Genomic DNA, 13,977 nt, shown 5'->3' with positions numbered 1-13,977 from the left:
TTAAACTGTTCTAATTATTTAATATTTTTAGATTTAATATTTTTAAATGAACACATTTGACCAAAATAAATAAAGGAATAGTTACAATTCTCTAGGAGAACAAAAATGCTGCCAAAGTAGTAGAATTTCTTCTGTAGCCCTGGTATGAATCTAATCTGTACTCATATTTTTCATCACTTAAATGAGCTAATATTTAATTTAGTTCTAAAACACTTTTTTCAAAGAACAAAGTTTTTTAAATTCTGTAAACTAATGCTGCAGTACTGTTTTTTTCCATTTGAAGTGCTGATCGTCGTGTGTCTTTTCTAGCACAAAAACAAAACTAAAATTCTAACTTTGTCCATTTGGATGTGATCTGAGAGTACTGTTGTCATTGTTTGAGATTTACAGTGGTTTAACATTTTATAATTACTCTACTAAGTGCATCACTCTTTTGTTTTCTATTCTTGACAGTCACAATTTTCTAAGAGAATTACTATATTAAATCAGTTTTTTTAAAAACATGAAATATACTTTTTGACTTCTGTAATAACCAGAGTGAAAACTACATTGGTGTTCTAATTCTTAATTTTTGTGTATCCTACATTTCTGATACATTTATTCTGACCTAAAGTAATTTAACAAAAATTGATAATTTACCTGGATGAATAAAGATTGTACAGATGCTGTTGACCCAGTTCTGTTTGCCACGTTGTTAATGTCTTCACTCTTAGCCTGTCGAACATACAAGAACAAATCCAAACCCTAATTAGATTTTCTGTGGATGCGTAATACTTTGCAAATTAATTCCACTGATTGAGAAACATCTACTTCATATTAAACAGTGATTTCAGCAAAGATGGAATGGAAAATGCCTTGGGTCAACAATCATAAGACGAGTTGCATCCCAATCTGTTCTGTCCAGTATTCACTAGGCAGCTGAGTAAGTTTGCTTATGAACTGGATATGACTGTTATAGGAAGTGGGTGGTGAACTAAAAAACATTGTGTCCGTGGTTAGAATTGAATGCTGCAGTGTTGTGTACTTGGCTACTTTATTGATTTCTTCATGATTGGTGTATTTTTGTATAGCAAATTTCCTAACACTAAATATTATTTTTGTCTATTATCTTCAGCATAATGCTCCAATTCCTCAAGGTGGTCGTGGGGCAATTCAATTTGTGACACAGTATCAGCATTCTAGTGGACAAAGACGCATCAGAGTTGCCACAATTGCCAGAAAGTAAGTGCATAAAATACAGATATCTGTATTGAAATAAAAACAAGAAATGCTGGAATCACTCAGCAGGTCTGGCAGCATCTGTGGAAAGAGAAGCAGAGTTAACGTTTCGGGTCAGTGACCCTTCATCGGAACTGACAAATATTAGAAAAGTCACAGGTTATAAGCAAGTGAGGTGGGGGTGGGGCAAGAGATAACAAAGGAGGTCTAGAGTGGACCAGGTCACATAGCTGACCAAAAGGTCACGGAGCAAAGGCAAACAATATGTTAATGGTGTGTTGAAAGACAAAGCATTAGTACAGATTATGTGTAACTACACTGAGTATTGAACAGCAGCAAGTGCACCCCCACCTCACTTGCTTATAACCTGTGACTTTTCTAATATTTGTCAGTTCCGATGAAGGGTCACTGACCCGAAACGTTAACTCTGCTTCTCTTTCCACAGATGCTGCCAGACCTGCTGAGTGATTCCAGCATTTCTTGTTTTTATTTCAGATTTCCAGCATCCGCAGTATTTTGCTTTTAGATATCTGTATTGGTTGTTTTTGATATTTCACATGTATTTTTATTGGAAAATTAAGTATACATTACTGAGAGAATTTGACAGAGATGCAAACCAAGGTAGTGCTATTGCAGATCTGTTATTTTGTTGTATATTTAAATCTATGTATACTCATTTTTATAAATTCCATTCAAAATGTACATGCCTCTTGCTATGTTGCCCCTTTATGCTCCAATTTCGCTTCTGACTTAGTCACTGTGAGGCACCATTTCCCATTTAGATTTCTAACTTCATGCATCATGCATGTGTGCTGTGTTTTTTGTGGTTCTCCTATGGCGTTGCTCATGAAAAGTCAGCACAAACTGACTGTTACCTTTGTTTTTTGTCCTTTCTCGATGCTGTTTTTTTCTGTTGTTTCTCCCCCTCCCTTGATATTCTTTCATTTTTTTTCAGCTGTCTTTTGTGTCTGTGTTTTGTTTCCTTCTTTCATTTAAGGTGGTTGGGTTGTCTTGAGGCTTTGCTGGTTGCTGGTTTAATGATTGGGATCTATAAAAGTGTGAGTTAAGGCTGGGCACAATGTGTGGTGAAAAGGGATTAAACAGGACTGGCCTGGGGCTTGGGCTTGATCGTGCTGAGAAATGGGAGTACACAGGATAGGGTGTCAGTGGGAGTGGGCTGGGTGAGTTGATGAACAGTGGTGAAGGTGACTACACAGGATGGGGAAAAAATATAGGGCTGGATTTTGTTCCCAGCCCGATGGTGGGGGAGTGGGTGGTGCAGAGACTTGGAGCGACAGCAGCCGCTATGGAACCCGCTGGGATTGCCAGGCCTGATCTTCCCGACAGCGGGGAAGCTCCGTGCTGGCCCCACCGCCACTCTGCGACGGGACCCTGCTTTCCAAATGTTAATTAGACCGTTGCATTAATTTGAATGTTACCCGCAGCGATCCTACCTTCAGTTCCTAATCTTCAGCGCGATGTGTGGCGCTCACATGCCTTCACTTTCCCATCCAGGGAAAGCTGACGCCATAAAGGTGGGGAAGAGGTCAACTCTACACTATTTGTATAGGTAAGGGTGGAAGGGGTCAACTCTGCATTTTGTTGAACTGTCTGCAGGGCTGGCAGCTTTTTAAAAATGGCACCAGCGCCTGCTCCCGCATCAGGTCATGCCATGAACAGCGTTGCCAATGCCGCCCCCACCACGTGATGGGGTGGGCAGCCGCCGTGAATAAGCTAAGTGGCCACCCGCTGCAGAATCACGGCAACTCTGGTCCCGCGCAGGGCGGAGTGCAAGGGCAGATGTGAGAGTGGACTGGGTAGTAAGTGGGAACAAGAGTGGATGAAGTACACTGAGTATAATGCATAACAAGTTAGCAGGACTGGTAGCAGGTAGGCTGAGGCTGAATGATGGTGGCGGGGACAGTGTGATCCTGTTCTTACTCAGTCTATGCATCTATTCACCTCTCATGAAACCTGTTCTCCCAAATAGCTAGCTGGCAGCTCAGTGCTGGGAAGCAGCCAAGATGGCCAGGGCAAGTGACTTTTAAAGGTCCATCATCCTGTAATTCATTCTTCGATTTGATTTTTGTTTTTACCCTACAGCACATCTTTTCCTGTTTTTTTTTCCTTGTTAGTAATTTATTTTAATTTAATGTTATGTAATTTAAAGATTTGCATTCTGATCCCCAATGAAAACTAATATTTTACTGATATAACTTAACTTGGTCATGCAGCTTAACCAGATCACTAAATGCAGCTTTACAAAATCTTACTTTGTTGTGCAGAACAAAGATTCAGCCTGACTATGGCAAATAATTTTACAAATTTTCCATTGTGTGGTTTTTCTTTCAGTTGGCAGAGGAAAATATTCCTGCAAAATATAGTTTCTGGTGGGAACCATTGATTTTTTTTTTCGCATGCTCAGTTTTGTTCTGAAGTTTGACTCAGTTGTCTCGTCCAAGAAAGGATATTTATATATAAACAACCACATTAAAATGTATTTCTAACTTGTTTACAGATGGTTTTCTCTGCTATGTATACAGTATATTTTATAAATATTTATTGAAACTGAAATCTAAGGCATAAAGCCAATTATGGACATGACATTTCATTGCAAATTTACATTTGTGTAAAGACTCTTCCTTTCTTTTATGGGGTTTATGATTGATTAATAGAAATTGTACTTGTATTTTCCCCTTTTATAAAGCTGGGCAGACGCACAAACACAGATCCAGAATATTGCTGCATCCTTTGACCAGGAAGCTGCAGCTGTTCTCATGGCAAGACTGGCAGTTTACAGAGCAGAGACTGAGGAGGGACCTGATGTTCTCAGATGGCTAGACAGACAGCTTATACGACTGGTATGATACATTTTCTCGGGGGTGGGGGGGAGAAATAGGAAGAAATTTAAAATGCCTATTTAAATCTAAGTTACCCTGATTTTTAAAAATAATCTGCAATAAATTCAATCTTTTTCCTTTTTGCAGTGTCAGAAATTTGGAGATTATCATAAAGATGATCCGGCCTCTTTCAAATTTTCTGAAACGTTTTCTTTGTACCCACAGGTATGAAGTGAGAACTTTATTTCCATGCAAACATTTTCTCATAGATTTTGGCTTTTTAATAGTTTTTAAACTGTATGTTACGTTATTTACATATGTAAACAGTGTGCACTGGGGACCTTAAAGCTATATTTCATTGCGATCACATAAAAACTTTTGAGTTAATAGAAGTCTAAGCTTACTATATAAATGTGCAGAATATTTTTGTCTCCATTTTAGTTCATGTTTCATCTGAGAAGATCTCCATTCTTGCAAGTTTTTAATAACAGCCCTGATGAGAGTTCTTATTACCGTCACCATTTCATGCGCCAGGATCTTACACAGTCTCTCATCATGATTCAACCCATCCTTTATGCCTATTCTTTCAATGGCCCTCCAGAGGTGAGAAATGTGTTGCCAGATGTTTTATTCATCCTTTAATGTCAGATTGAATAAACGGTGAGCAGCTATTGCAACTGGGCTTTATAGTGTAAATTTAAAACATAATGAGAGAATTCAACAATTTTTACTATAGAGAGCTGATCTCCACTAAAATTGTAGTCAAATAAGGAATTGGGTGGCATACATATTTTTGTTAGGCAAGGGTTATTAAGGGTTGTGGAACCAAAATGGAGTTAAGTTACAGATCAACCATGATCTAATTGAATGGCAGAACAGCTTGAGGGGCTGAATGCCCCATCTGTTTACATGTTCCCTATGTGATGCTGATTAATATCTAACCCAAACTGATCATTCACAATCTTTCCTGTGTACAAGCTGTGAGGATCCTAAGTGAAATGCACTTGGACTCTTTCAACTTAGTTTGTGGTATACAAAGTTGCTTTACAGTATAAATGTTGCGTCTGTCCAAAGCAGCTTTTACTTTGCTCTGAGGCTATAGTCATAAGGTATATGCGGCTTACATGTGAACCTTCCTTTTCTCTGAAGTCCTAATGGGTCAAAGAATAAGCATTAGTGCAAAGTAAAAGCTGTCTCGCATTGCTAAACTTGTAGGATGCCAAATTTCCTCTACTTTTTTGGTGTAATTGTGCTATATTTGGGGTGGGAATGTGCTGAAATTAGAATACAGTGCAACTTTCCCCAAGTCCCTGCTCCTTTTCCTGGCTAACTTCTGGCTTATTTAGGTTGGGTGCAGAAACGAGTCGCTCACATATGGACAGCGCATGCAAAAAGCATCCAACAATATTCCCACATTTGTGCTCTTAACAGCAATGGTCTCTGGGGTCGCCTGTATGTCTCTGGTATCCAGTGCTGCTATATTTTTAAATTTTGAGGTCAAGATTTCACAACAGGATGGAAACTGTCCTGTCCAAAATGGAATGGAAATTTTTTTTGACTGGGCGAAGGGGGCAATATCCTGAGAAGGGCATGGTTATGCTGTGCTCAAGTCCCATAGTGTGTTTTTAGAGACAGGCGCTCCACTTGCATCTTTAATAGTGTGGGCAGCCACCAGATCTTTTCAAAGTGGTATGGGTGGATGCAGCACCCACCCTAGTCGACTCCCCAAAAGGCTCTTGAGGAAGTTCAGAGCCATAGTGTAAATGCAACCCAAGAGTCCATAGCATAAAATGGGCCACAGTTCTACAGTAGTTAGCACATTTGGCAATTGCATTTAAAATAAGATGGCTGGTATGGAAGATGTTGGCAGGGAGGGGAACAGAGGACAAATTTCCTCATGTACAGTAGGGCTAGCTCTGATAGCTTATGTTTTTGGGAAAGATATGTGTGTTTAAGAAGCAGTATGATACGAGGAAAAGTATTCTGATTTTCATCAAACTTGATAAAGGATGCTGATATTAAAAACTGCATCTTACAAGGAAGAAGTGTTATTTGCATTCTTTTAAGTACTCCATAAATGATGAACTCTGACCCCGATGTAATGATTTATTGAATATTAAATCAATTTTTATACCTCTAAACAGCATTTGCATTTATGCTGTACCTTTAACAAACAGAAAGTCCCAAGGTATCTAACATAGCAAAAAAAAAATTGACTCCAAACCAAAGAAGGAGTGATTAGAAGGGTTGCCCCAAGGTTTAGTCAAATAGATTTTAAGGAAGCTGTTATAGTAATATGTGGAGATGGAACAACAGAGGTTTTTAGGGAGATAATTGCAGAGAGTGGAACGCTGACAGCTAATCTCTTGTTTAACTGCAGTGTGGGATTTTTTTTTATTCATTCATGGGATGTGGACATCGCTGGCTAGGCCAGCATTTATTGCCCATCCCTAATTGCCCTTGAGAAGCTGGTGGTGAGCTGCCTTCTTGAACCGCTGCAGTCCATGTGAGGTAGGTACACCCACAGTGCTGTCAGGAAGGGTGTTCTGGGAATTTGACCCAGCAACAGTGAAGGAACAGCGATATAGTTCCAAGTCAGGATGGTGTGTGACTTGGAGGGGAACTTGCAGGTGGTGGTGTTCCCATGCATTTGCTGCCCTTGTCCTTCTAGTTTGCAGAAGTCGCGGGTTTGGAAGGTGCTGTCTAAGGAGCCTTGGTGCATTGCTGCAGTGCATCTTGTAGATGGTACACACTGTTGCCACTATGCATTGGTGGTGGAGGGAGTGAATGTTTGTAAATGGGGTGCCAGTCAAGCGGCTGCTTTGTCCAGGATGGTGTTGAGCTTCTTGAGTGTTGTTGGAGCTGTACTCATCTAGGCAAGTGGAGACTATTCCATCACACTCCTGACTTGTGCCTTGTAGATGGTGGACAGGCTTTGGGGAGTCAGGAGGTGAGTTACTCGCCGCAGGATTCCTAACCTCTGACCTGCTCATGTAGCCATGGTACTTATATGGCTACTCCAGTTCAGTTTCTGGCCAATGGTAGCCCCTAGGATGTTGATAGTGGGGGATTCAGCGATGGTAATGCCAATGAATGTCAAGGGGAGATGGTTAGATTCTCTCTTGATGGAGATGGTCATTGCATGGCACGAATGTTATTTGCCATTTATCAGCCCAAGCTTGGATATTATCCAGATCTTGCTGCATTTCTGCACGGACTGCTTCAGTATCTGAGGAGTCGCGAATGGTGCTGAACATTGTGCAATCATCAGCGAATATCCCCACTTCTGACCTAATGATTGAAGGAAGGTCATTGATGAAGCAGCTGAAGATGGTTGGGCCTTGGACACTACTCTGAGGAACTCATGCAGTGATATCCTGGAGTTCAGATGATTGACCTCCAGCAACCACAACCATCTTCCTTTGCGCTATGTATGACTCCAACCAGCAGAGAGTTGCCCCGTGATTCCCATTGACTTCATTTTGCTAGGGCTCCTTGATGCCATACTCGGTCAAATGCTGCCTTGATGTCAAAGCAGTTACTCTCACCTCACCTCTTGAGTTCAGCTCTTTTGTCCATGTTTGAACCAAGGCTGTAATGAGGTCAGGAGCTGAGTGGCCCTGGTGCAACCCAAACAGAGTGTTACTGAGCAGGTTATTGCTAAGCAAGTGCCGCTTAATGGCACTGTTGATGACCCCTTCCATCACTATACTGATGATGGAGAGTAGACTGATGGGGCGGTACTTGGCTGGGTTGGACTTGTCCTGCTTTTTGTGTACAGGACATACCTGGGCAATTTTCCACATTGCAGACTTGTACTCAACCACAATGTGTTTCCTCATGGCCTGGCATATCCCCCACTTTACCATTACCATTAAGCCAGGAGATGCCTGTGTTGTAGCTGTACTGGAACAGCTTGGCTAGGGGCGCGGCAAGTTCTGGAACACAGGTCCTCAGTACTATTGCCGGAATATTGTCAGGGCCCATAGCCTTTGCAGTATCCAGTGCCTTCAGTCGTTTTTTGATATCACGCGGAGTGAATCGAATTGGCTGAAGTCTGGCATCTGTGATGCTGGGGACTTCAGGAGGAGGCCGAGATGGCTCACCAACTCAGCACTTCTGGCTGAAGATTGTTGCAAATGCTTCAGCCTTTTCTTTTGCACTGATGTGCTGGGCTCTCCCATCATTGAGGATGGGAATATTTGTGGAGCCACCTCCTCCAGTTAGTTCTTTAATTGTCCACCACCATTCACAGCTGGATGTGGCAGGACTGCAGAGCTTAGATCTGATGTGTTGGTTATGGGATCGCTTAGCTCTGTCTGTCGCATGCTGCTTACGCAGTTTGGCACGCAAGTAGTCGTGTCTTGTAGCTTCACCAGGTTGACACCTCATTTTGAGGTATGCGTGCTGCTGCTCCTGGCATGTCTCCTGCACTCTTCATTGAACCAGGTTTGGTCTCCTGGCTTGATGGTAATGGTAGAGTGGGAGATATGTCAGGTCATGAGGTTACAGATTGTGGTTGAGTACAATTCTGCTGCTGCTGATGGCCCACAGCGCCTCATCGATGCCCAGTTTTGCATTGCTCGATCTGTTTGAAATCTATCCCATTTAGCATGGTGGTAGTGCCACACAACACGATGGAGGTTATCCTCAATGTGGAGGTGGGACTTCGTCTCCACAAGGACTGTGCGGTGGTCACTCCTACCAATACTGTCATGGACAGATGCATCTGCGGCAGGCAGATTGGCGAGGACGAGGTCCAGTATATTTTTCCCTCTTGTTGGTTCCCTCACGACCTGCTGCATACCCAGTCTAGCAGCTATGTTCTTTAGGGCTCGGTCAGTAGTGGTGTTACCGAGCCACTCTTGGTGATGGACATTGAAGTCCCCCACCCAGAGTACATTCTATGCCCTTGCCACCATCAGTGCTTCCTCTGTGGTGTTCAACATGGAGGAGTACTGACTCATCAGCTGAGGGAGGGCGGTAGGTGGTAATCAGCAGGAGGTTTCCTTGCCCATGTTTGACCTGATGCCATGAGCTTCTGCTGGGTCTGTCCAGCAGGTTGGACAGGACATACCCGGGGATGGTGATGCCAGTGTCTGGGACATTGTCAGACAGGTATGATTCCGTGAGTATGACTATGTCAAGCTGTTGCTTGACTAGTCTGAGGGACAGCTCTCCCAACTTTGACACAAGCCCCCAGATGTTAGTAAGGAGGACTTTGTTGCAGGGTCAACAGGGCTGTGTTTGCCGTTGTTGTTTCCAGTGCCTAGGTCGATGCCAGGTGATCCGTCTGGTTTCATTCTTTTTTATTTACTTTTTAGCAGTTAGATACAACTGAGTGGCTTGCTAGGCCATTTCAGATGGCATGTAAGTGTCAACCACATTGCTGTGGGTCTGAAGTCACATGTAGGCCAGACCAGGTAACGATAGCAGATTTCCTTCCCTAAAAGACATTAGTGAACCAGATGGGTTTTTACAACAATCGACAATGGTTTCATGGCCATCATTAGTGGAACAGGCCAGAGTTGGGGGAACCAGACAGTTTGAGTTGGAGCTCACAGAGTGGAGGAAGTTATTTATGGGAATCGAGAGGCGTGAGGCACAGGTTGGATCTAAATGTAAGGATAAGAGTTTTAAATTTGAGACGTTTGGGTACTGGGAGTCAATGTGCTTGTACAATGATGAGCATAACTCCCACTAACTGCTATTGAAAAGTATATTTTCCCCCTTTTCTGTGTGCGGCAGAGTAGGAATTCCTTCTGGAATGTCAAGTTTTCAGTAATTTTGAGTGAAGTTGCAATAATTACTTTCCTCTGCTTTGTATAGCCTGTACTTCTCGACAGTAGCAGTATACTCCCTGATCGAATTCTTCTTATGGACACATTCTTCCAGATACTTATCTACCATGGAGAGGTAAAAGCGTATCATTTGAAACATACTTAATATCTCTCACTTCCAATCAGTACTAGGCATCATTTGAATTATCTTATTTAAAACTATCAATTGAAGAAACCATAATGCCTGCTAAGAAAACCTGTGACATTTAATTAATTTGAAGTTATTCTGGTTGATATTTGGAGAAATATTAAATAAGTATCACAACTTATTACACGCATTATACTTGAACTACTAAAGCTACCTTAATTTTACAAATTCTAATTATTTGGAGGATAACTGTAATTGTTGTATAGTTTAATTGACCTTTTATAACGATAAATGAAAACAGTGCATAGTAACTCAACAGGTAACTATTCTTCCTAGACCATTGCTCAGTGGCGCAAAGCTGGCTATCATGATATGCCTGAGTATGAAAATTTCCGACATTTACTACAAGCACCTGTAGATGATGCCCAAGAGATTCTGCATAGCAGATTCCCAATGCCACGCTATGTTGACACAGAACATGGAGGGAGCCAGGTAATTACTTTCTCCATCAATATTATTTTAAAGCTTGATATTAATGTATAGCAGTTTACGTTTCCATGTGCTGATCTTTTGTTTTGGAGCATTTAGAGGGGTGGAAAGTGGATGCTTAAGGATTACCTCTAATTTAGTGGAATCCTTATTAGGTTGCAAATCAGTAACTATGCTGGACATTCTACATTGCCATGTTATGGCCAACTTCCCTGTGCATATGCAGAAGATTTACGAATTCTTTGTCCTTTGGGTTATTCTACTTGTGCATACCTTAGGAAATGCACCTCTTCCCATTCCATTTTGACAAACTGTAGCTAACATTGAAGTTTGTTAGTTTTGAGTTGACTCTAACCTTCAGTTCAATTGTGACATTTCAATAGACTTAAGGTGGAGATATTGGAGGCAGCCAAGTAGATCTTTTTTGCCTTGAAACTACGTTCATCGAATCTTTCAATTTTACTAGATTTTTACCAGTATAATGTTTTTTGAATTCCAGGTGGCATTTCCAGTGGTTTCTTCCTCACCTGTTATCAACAGCAGAGTTTGTATTATTTAAAGGGATCTATATTTGTGGAAATGTGTTGAGCCACCCTTTCTTAGTTTGAAGAAAGTTGTGTATCTCTTTTATAAAAGTGATATACAAGTGAAATGATCTTTAGTCTGAATCATTGTGAAGTGAGTTTTGCCAAATAATTTTTTCATAATATTGCATCTTTTGGAAGATAAAAGACGACAAGTTAATTCCTGGACCGAGCTATGAGCAGTGTTCTCGTGTTGTTATCTAACCTTGAAATGTAAATGTAAAATTGTCAAATTCCAGTGGTATCTTTTTGTCTCTAAAGTTTAATCACAGATATTTGTTTGCTAGAATGCATCTATTGCTCCAGATAAAATTTGAAAAACAACTTAGTTTTAATGGAGCCAAGATGTTTCTTATTTTAGGATTTGAAATTGTAAAATTACATCAAGGGTTATGAGGATAGTGTGGGAATATAGCATTGAGGCAGGCTCGAAGGGCTGAAAAGCATACTCCTGCTCCTATGTTCCTAATCAACAGAATGTGAAAGAGGGAATCTTCTTAGTAGCTTCATTGAGAAGTTTTTTTTATTTAGACAAAGGCATTGGCTTAGATTCATGTCCCAGTAATTCAGGAACTTTATCTCCTCAAAGGCCAAACAAAACATTTAGTGAAGGAACAAAAGGTTTTTTAATTTTTTTCTTGTTACAATGGGTCTTATTTTTTTCCATATCTGTCCTACATTACAGCTGGGACTACACTTCAAAAAGTATTTTGTTGGTTGTAAAGCACTTTGGGGTGTTCTCAGGTTGTGAAAAGTGCTATATAAATACAAGTCTCTTTTCTTTCATTAATATATGTGTATATTTCATAAACAGGCTCGTTTCTTGTTGTCCAAAGTAAATCCTTCACAGACCCACAACAACATGTATGCATGGGGACAGGTAAGGCAACTTCTTAAAAAGCACTCTAGTTTGAAACATGAACTGATTGTTTTTTTTTTTTAGCCACCAATAAAAATAAAATCTTATGGTAGGAATTAACGTATTCCCATTGCACATAGCTTACTCTGATCTACAGACTTTATTATGTATTTAAATGATAAAAGTTAGAAATTTCATTAGAATTCATATTTGGTTCCACTGTTCTGCTTGTCAATATTTATCGATCAGATGAAGATATTATCTCTCAAATATTTGTTCATGAGGCGCACAATGATTTGATAGCAGAGGATGCAATATTTAAACCCATGTTAATCAGTTTAATCATTAACTAAAACTGTCGGCTTGTATTTGTAAGGAGCATTGAACCACTCAACAATGGAGTGTTTTAGAATAATCGTTTTGTTCCTTAATAGGTAATCTTTTTAGTTCATAATTATATTGCATACATAAAAATTCAGCAAAGTAGGTCATATAAGGTACTTACATTTATTCAAATCCTGAAGGACAGTGCTTTGTATAGAGTGACTTATGCCCTAAAATATAGCCGATTGTTGCAGCAAGTGACAAGGCTGTTTGTACAGTTAACTTTCACATGTACATCTTTTCCTTAGGAGGCTGGAGCACCAATCCTGACAGATGATGTCAGCCTGCAAGTATTCATGGATCATCTGAAGAAGCTAGCAGTCTCTAGTGCCACCTGAGTGTAGAATAGTGGTGAAGTAATACGTGGCCCCTGCAGTGAGCAGGACAAAGAGGGTTAGCAGTCTATTATTGCAGATTATATTAAGCATCTACATCTGCTTTACTTGCCTTTTTGACGGAACAAATTTACACTGAGTTGGTAATATACCAAAGGAGGACTTAATGAATCGCTTGTCTTCATTAGATGATATATTATTGCTTTTGTCCTATCTAGTTTAAAGGCACATTCTGCAATCCGTGCCTCCATATACACTACAGTTTAAATCACTGATCTAGAGTTTCCAAATTCTGCCTTGATGAACAAATATCCACATCAGTATTGTTATTTTTATGTGTCTTGTTTGCTCCCGTTTTCTTTTTTCTAATTGATAACATAGCGTAACCGCATGTAGAACTCTTATCAGCAATAAAATAAAATGTGAATTTTGTGGAGAGATCTGACCTGTAAAGAAGTATTTGGACTTTACGAAGATTAAAGTACATTTTTGTCATTAAATACAATTCCCTCAATTTTGTTTTGGGCTGCAGTTTTGAGCAGCTCTACACTATGTCATATAGCATTAGAAATGCAGTATTTCTAATAAAACATAATCATTTAAGATGTTCTGTCCTATTTTATTTTGTCTTAAGTAGACTGTGTATGTGACATATTTTGTGGGACTTTACCACCATTGCGCTCAATTTTATCCAGCTTTCATCATGGTACAGATGTATTTGTATAATTTGAATGAAACTTGCACCTGCCTACACAGTATCTTTGTAACTCATGCCTTTTTATGACTGCAATTGTTGACAACGCGATCGGTAGCTGGCGCTGTTTTGGCACATGCGCAAATACAGCATGTGCCACGAAAACGTCACAGCTTGCGACTTGTAGCAGCTGCCAGGACTAAAGATGGCGCTGCTCAAAGAATCACAGAGATGAAACCTAACAAACACGTGGCAGAATACAATGGCCGGAGTGAGAGAGTGGAGCGGGCCGGGGAGAGCAGCACGGGGGGCGGGGAGAGCAGCGTGGGGAGACCAGCTGTAGCGGTGACGGGGGGGGAAAAAAGAGGGAGGGGGGGGGAAAGAGGGAGGGAGAGGGGGGGGAAAGGGGGGGGGAAAGAGGGAGGGAGAGGGGGGGGAAAGAGGGAGGGAGAGGGGGGGGGAAAAGAGGGAGAGGGGGGGGGAAAAGAGGGAGAGGGGGGGGGAAGGGGGGGGAGAAGTGGGGGGGAGAAAAGAGGGAGGGGGGAAGGGAGGGGGGAAGGGGGGGAGAAAAGAGGGAAGGGGGGGAGAAGAGGGAGGGGGGGAGAAAAGAGTTGGGGGGGAGAAAAGAGGGAGAGGTGGGGGAAAA

The 13,977-nt window shown here is 41.1% G+C and overlaps 1 protein-coding gene across 4 annotated transcripts in view; it reads left to right on the top strand.

Moving 5' to 3' along the window:
* Window positions 1-13,240, top strand: part of sec23a (Sec23 homolog A, coat complex II component) — a 103,811-nt gene extending 90,571 nt beyond the window's left edge. For all 4 annotated transcript variants that reach the window (XM_068039297.1, XM_068039296.1, XM_068039299.1 and 1 more), the window contains exons 13-20: window positions 1,115-1,221; window positions 3,926-4,079; window positions 4,206-4,283; window positions 4,500-4,661; window positions 9,888-9,974; window positions 10,323-10,478; window positions 11,874-11,939; window positions 12,551-13,240. In XM_068039297.1, the coding sequence (XP_067895398.1) occupies window positions 1,115-1,221; window positions 3,926-4,079; window positions 4,206-4,283; window positions 4,500-4,661; window positions 9,888-9,974; window positions 10,323-10,478; window positions 11,874-11,939; window positions 12,551-12,640 (900 nt within the window). In that variant the 3' untranslated portion in view covers window positions 12,641-13,240. The remainder of the gene's footprint in view (window positions 1-1,114; window positions 1,222-3,925; window positions 4,080-4,205; window positions 4,284-4,499; window positions 4,662-9,887; window positions 9,975-10,322; window positions 10,479-11,873; window positions 11,940-12,550) is intronic.
* Window positions 13,241-13,977: the final 737 nt, after the last annotated feature.

Source organism: Heterodontus francisci, chromosome 9 (assembly GCF_036365525.1).
Source record: "Heterodontus francisci isolate sHetFra1 chromosome 9, sHetFra1.hap1, whole genome shotgun sequence".
NCBI classification, from domain to species: Eukaryota; Metazoa; Chordata; class Chondrichthyes; order Heterodontiformes; family Heterodontidae; genus Heterodontus; species Heterodontus francisci.
This window is presented reverse-complemented; position numbering and strand designations above follow the sequence as displayed.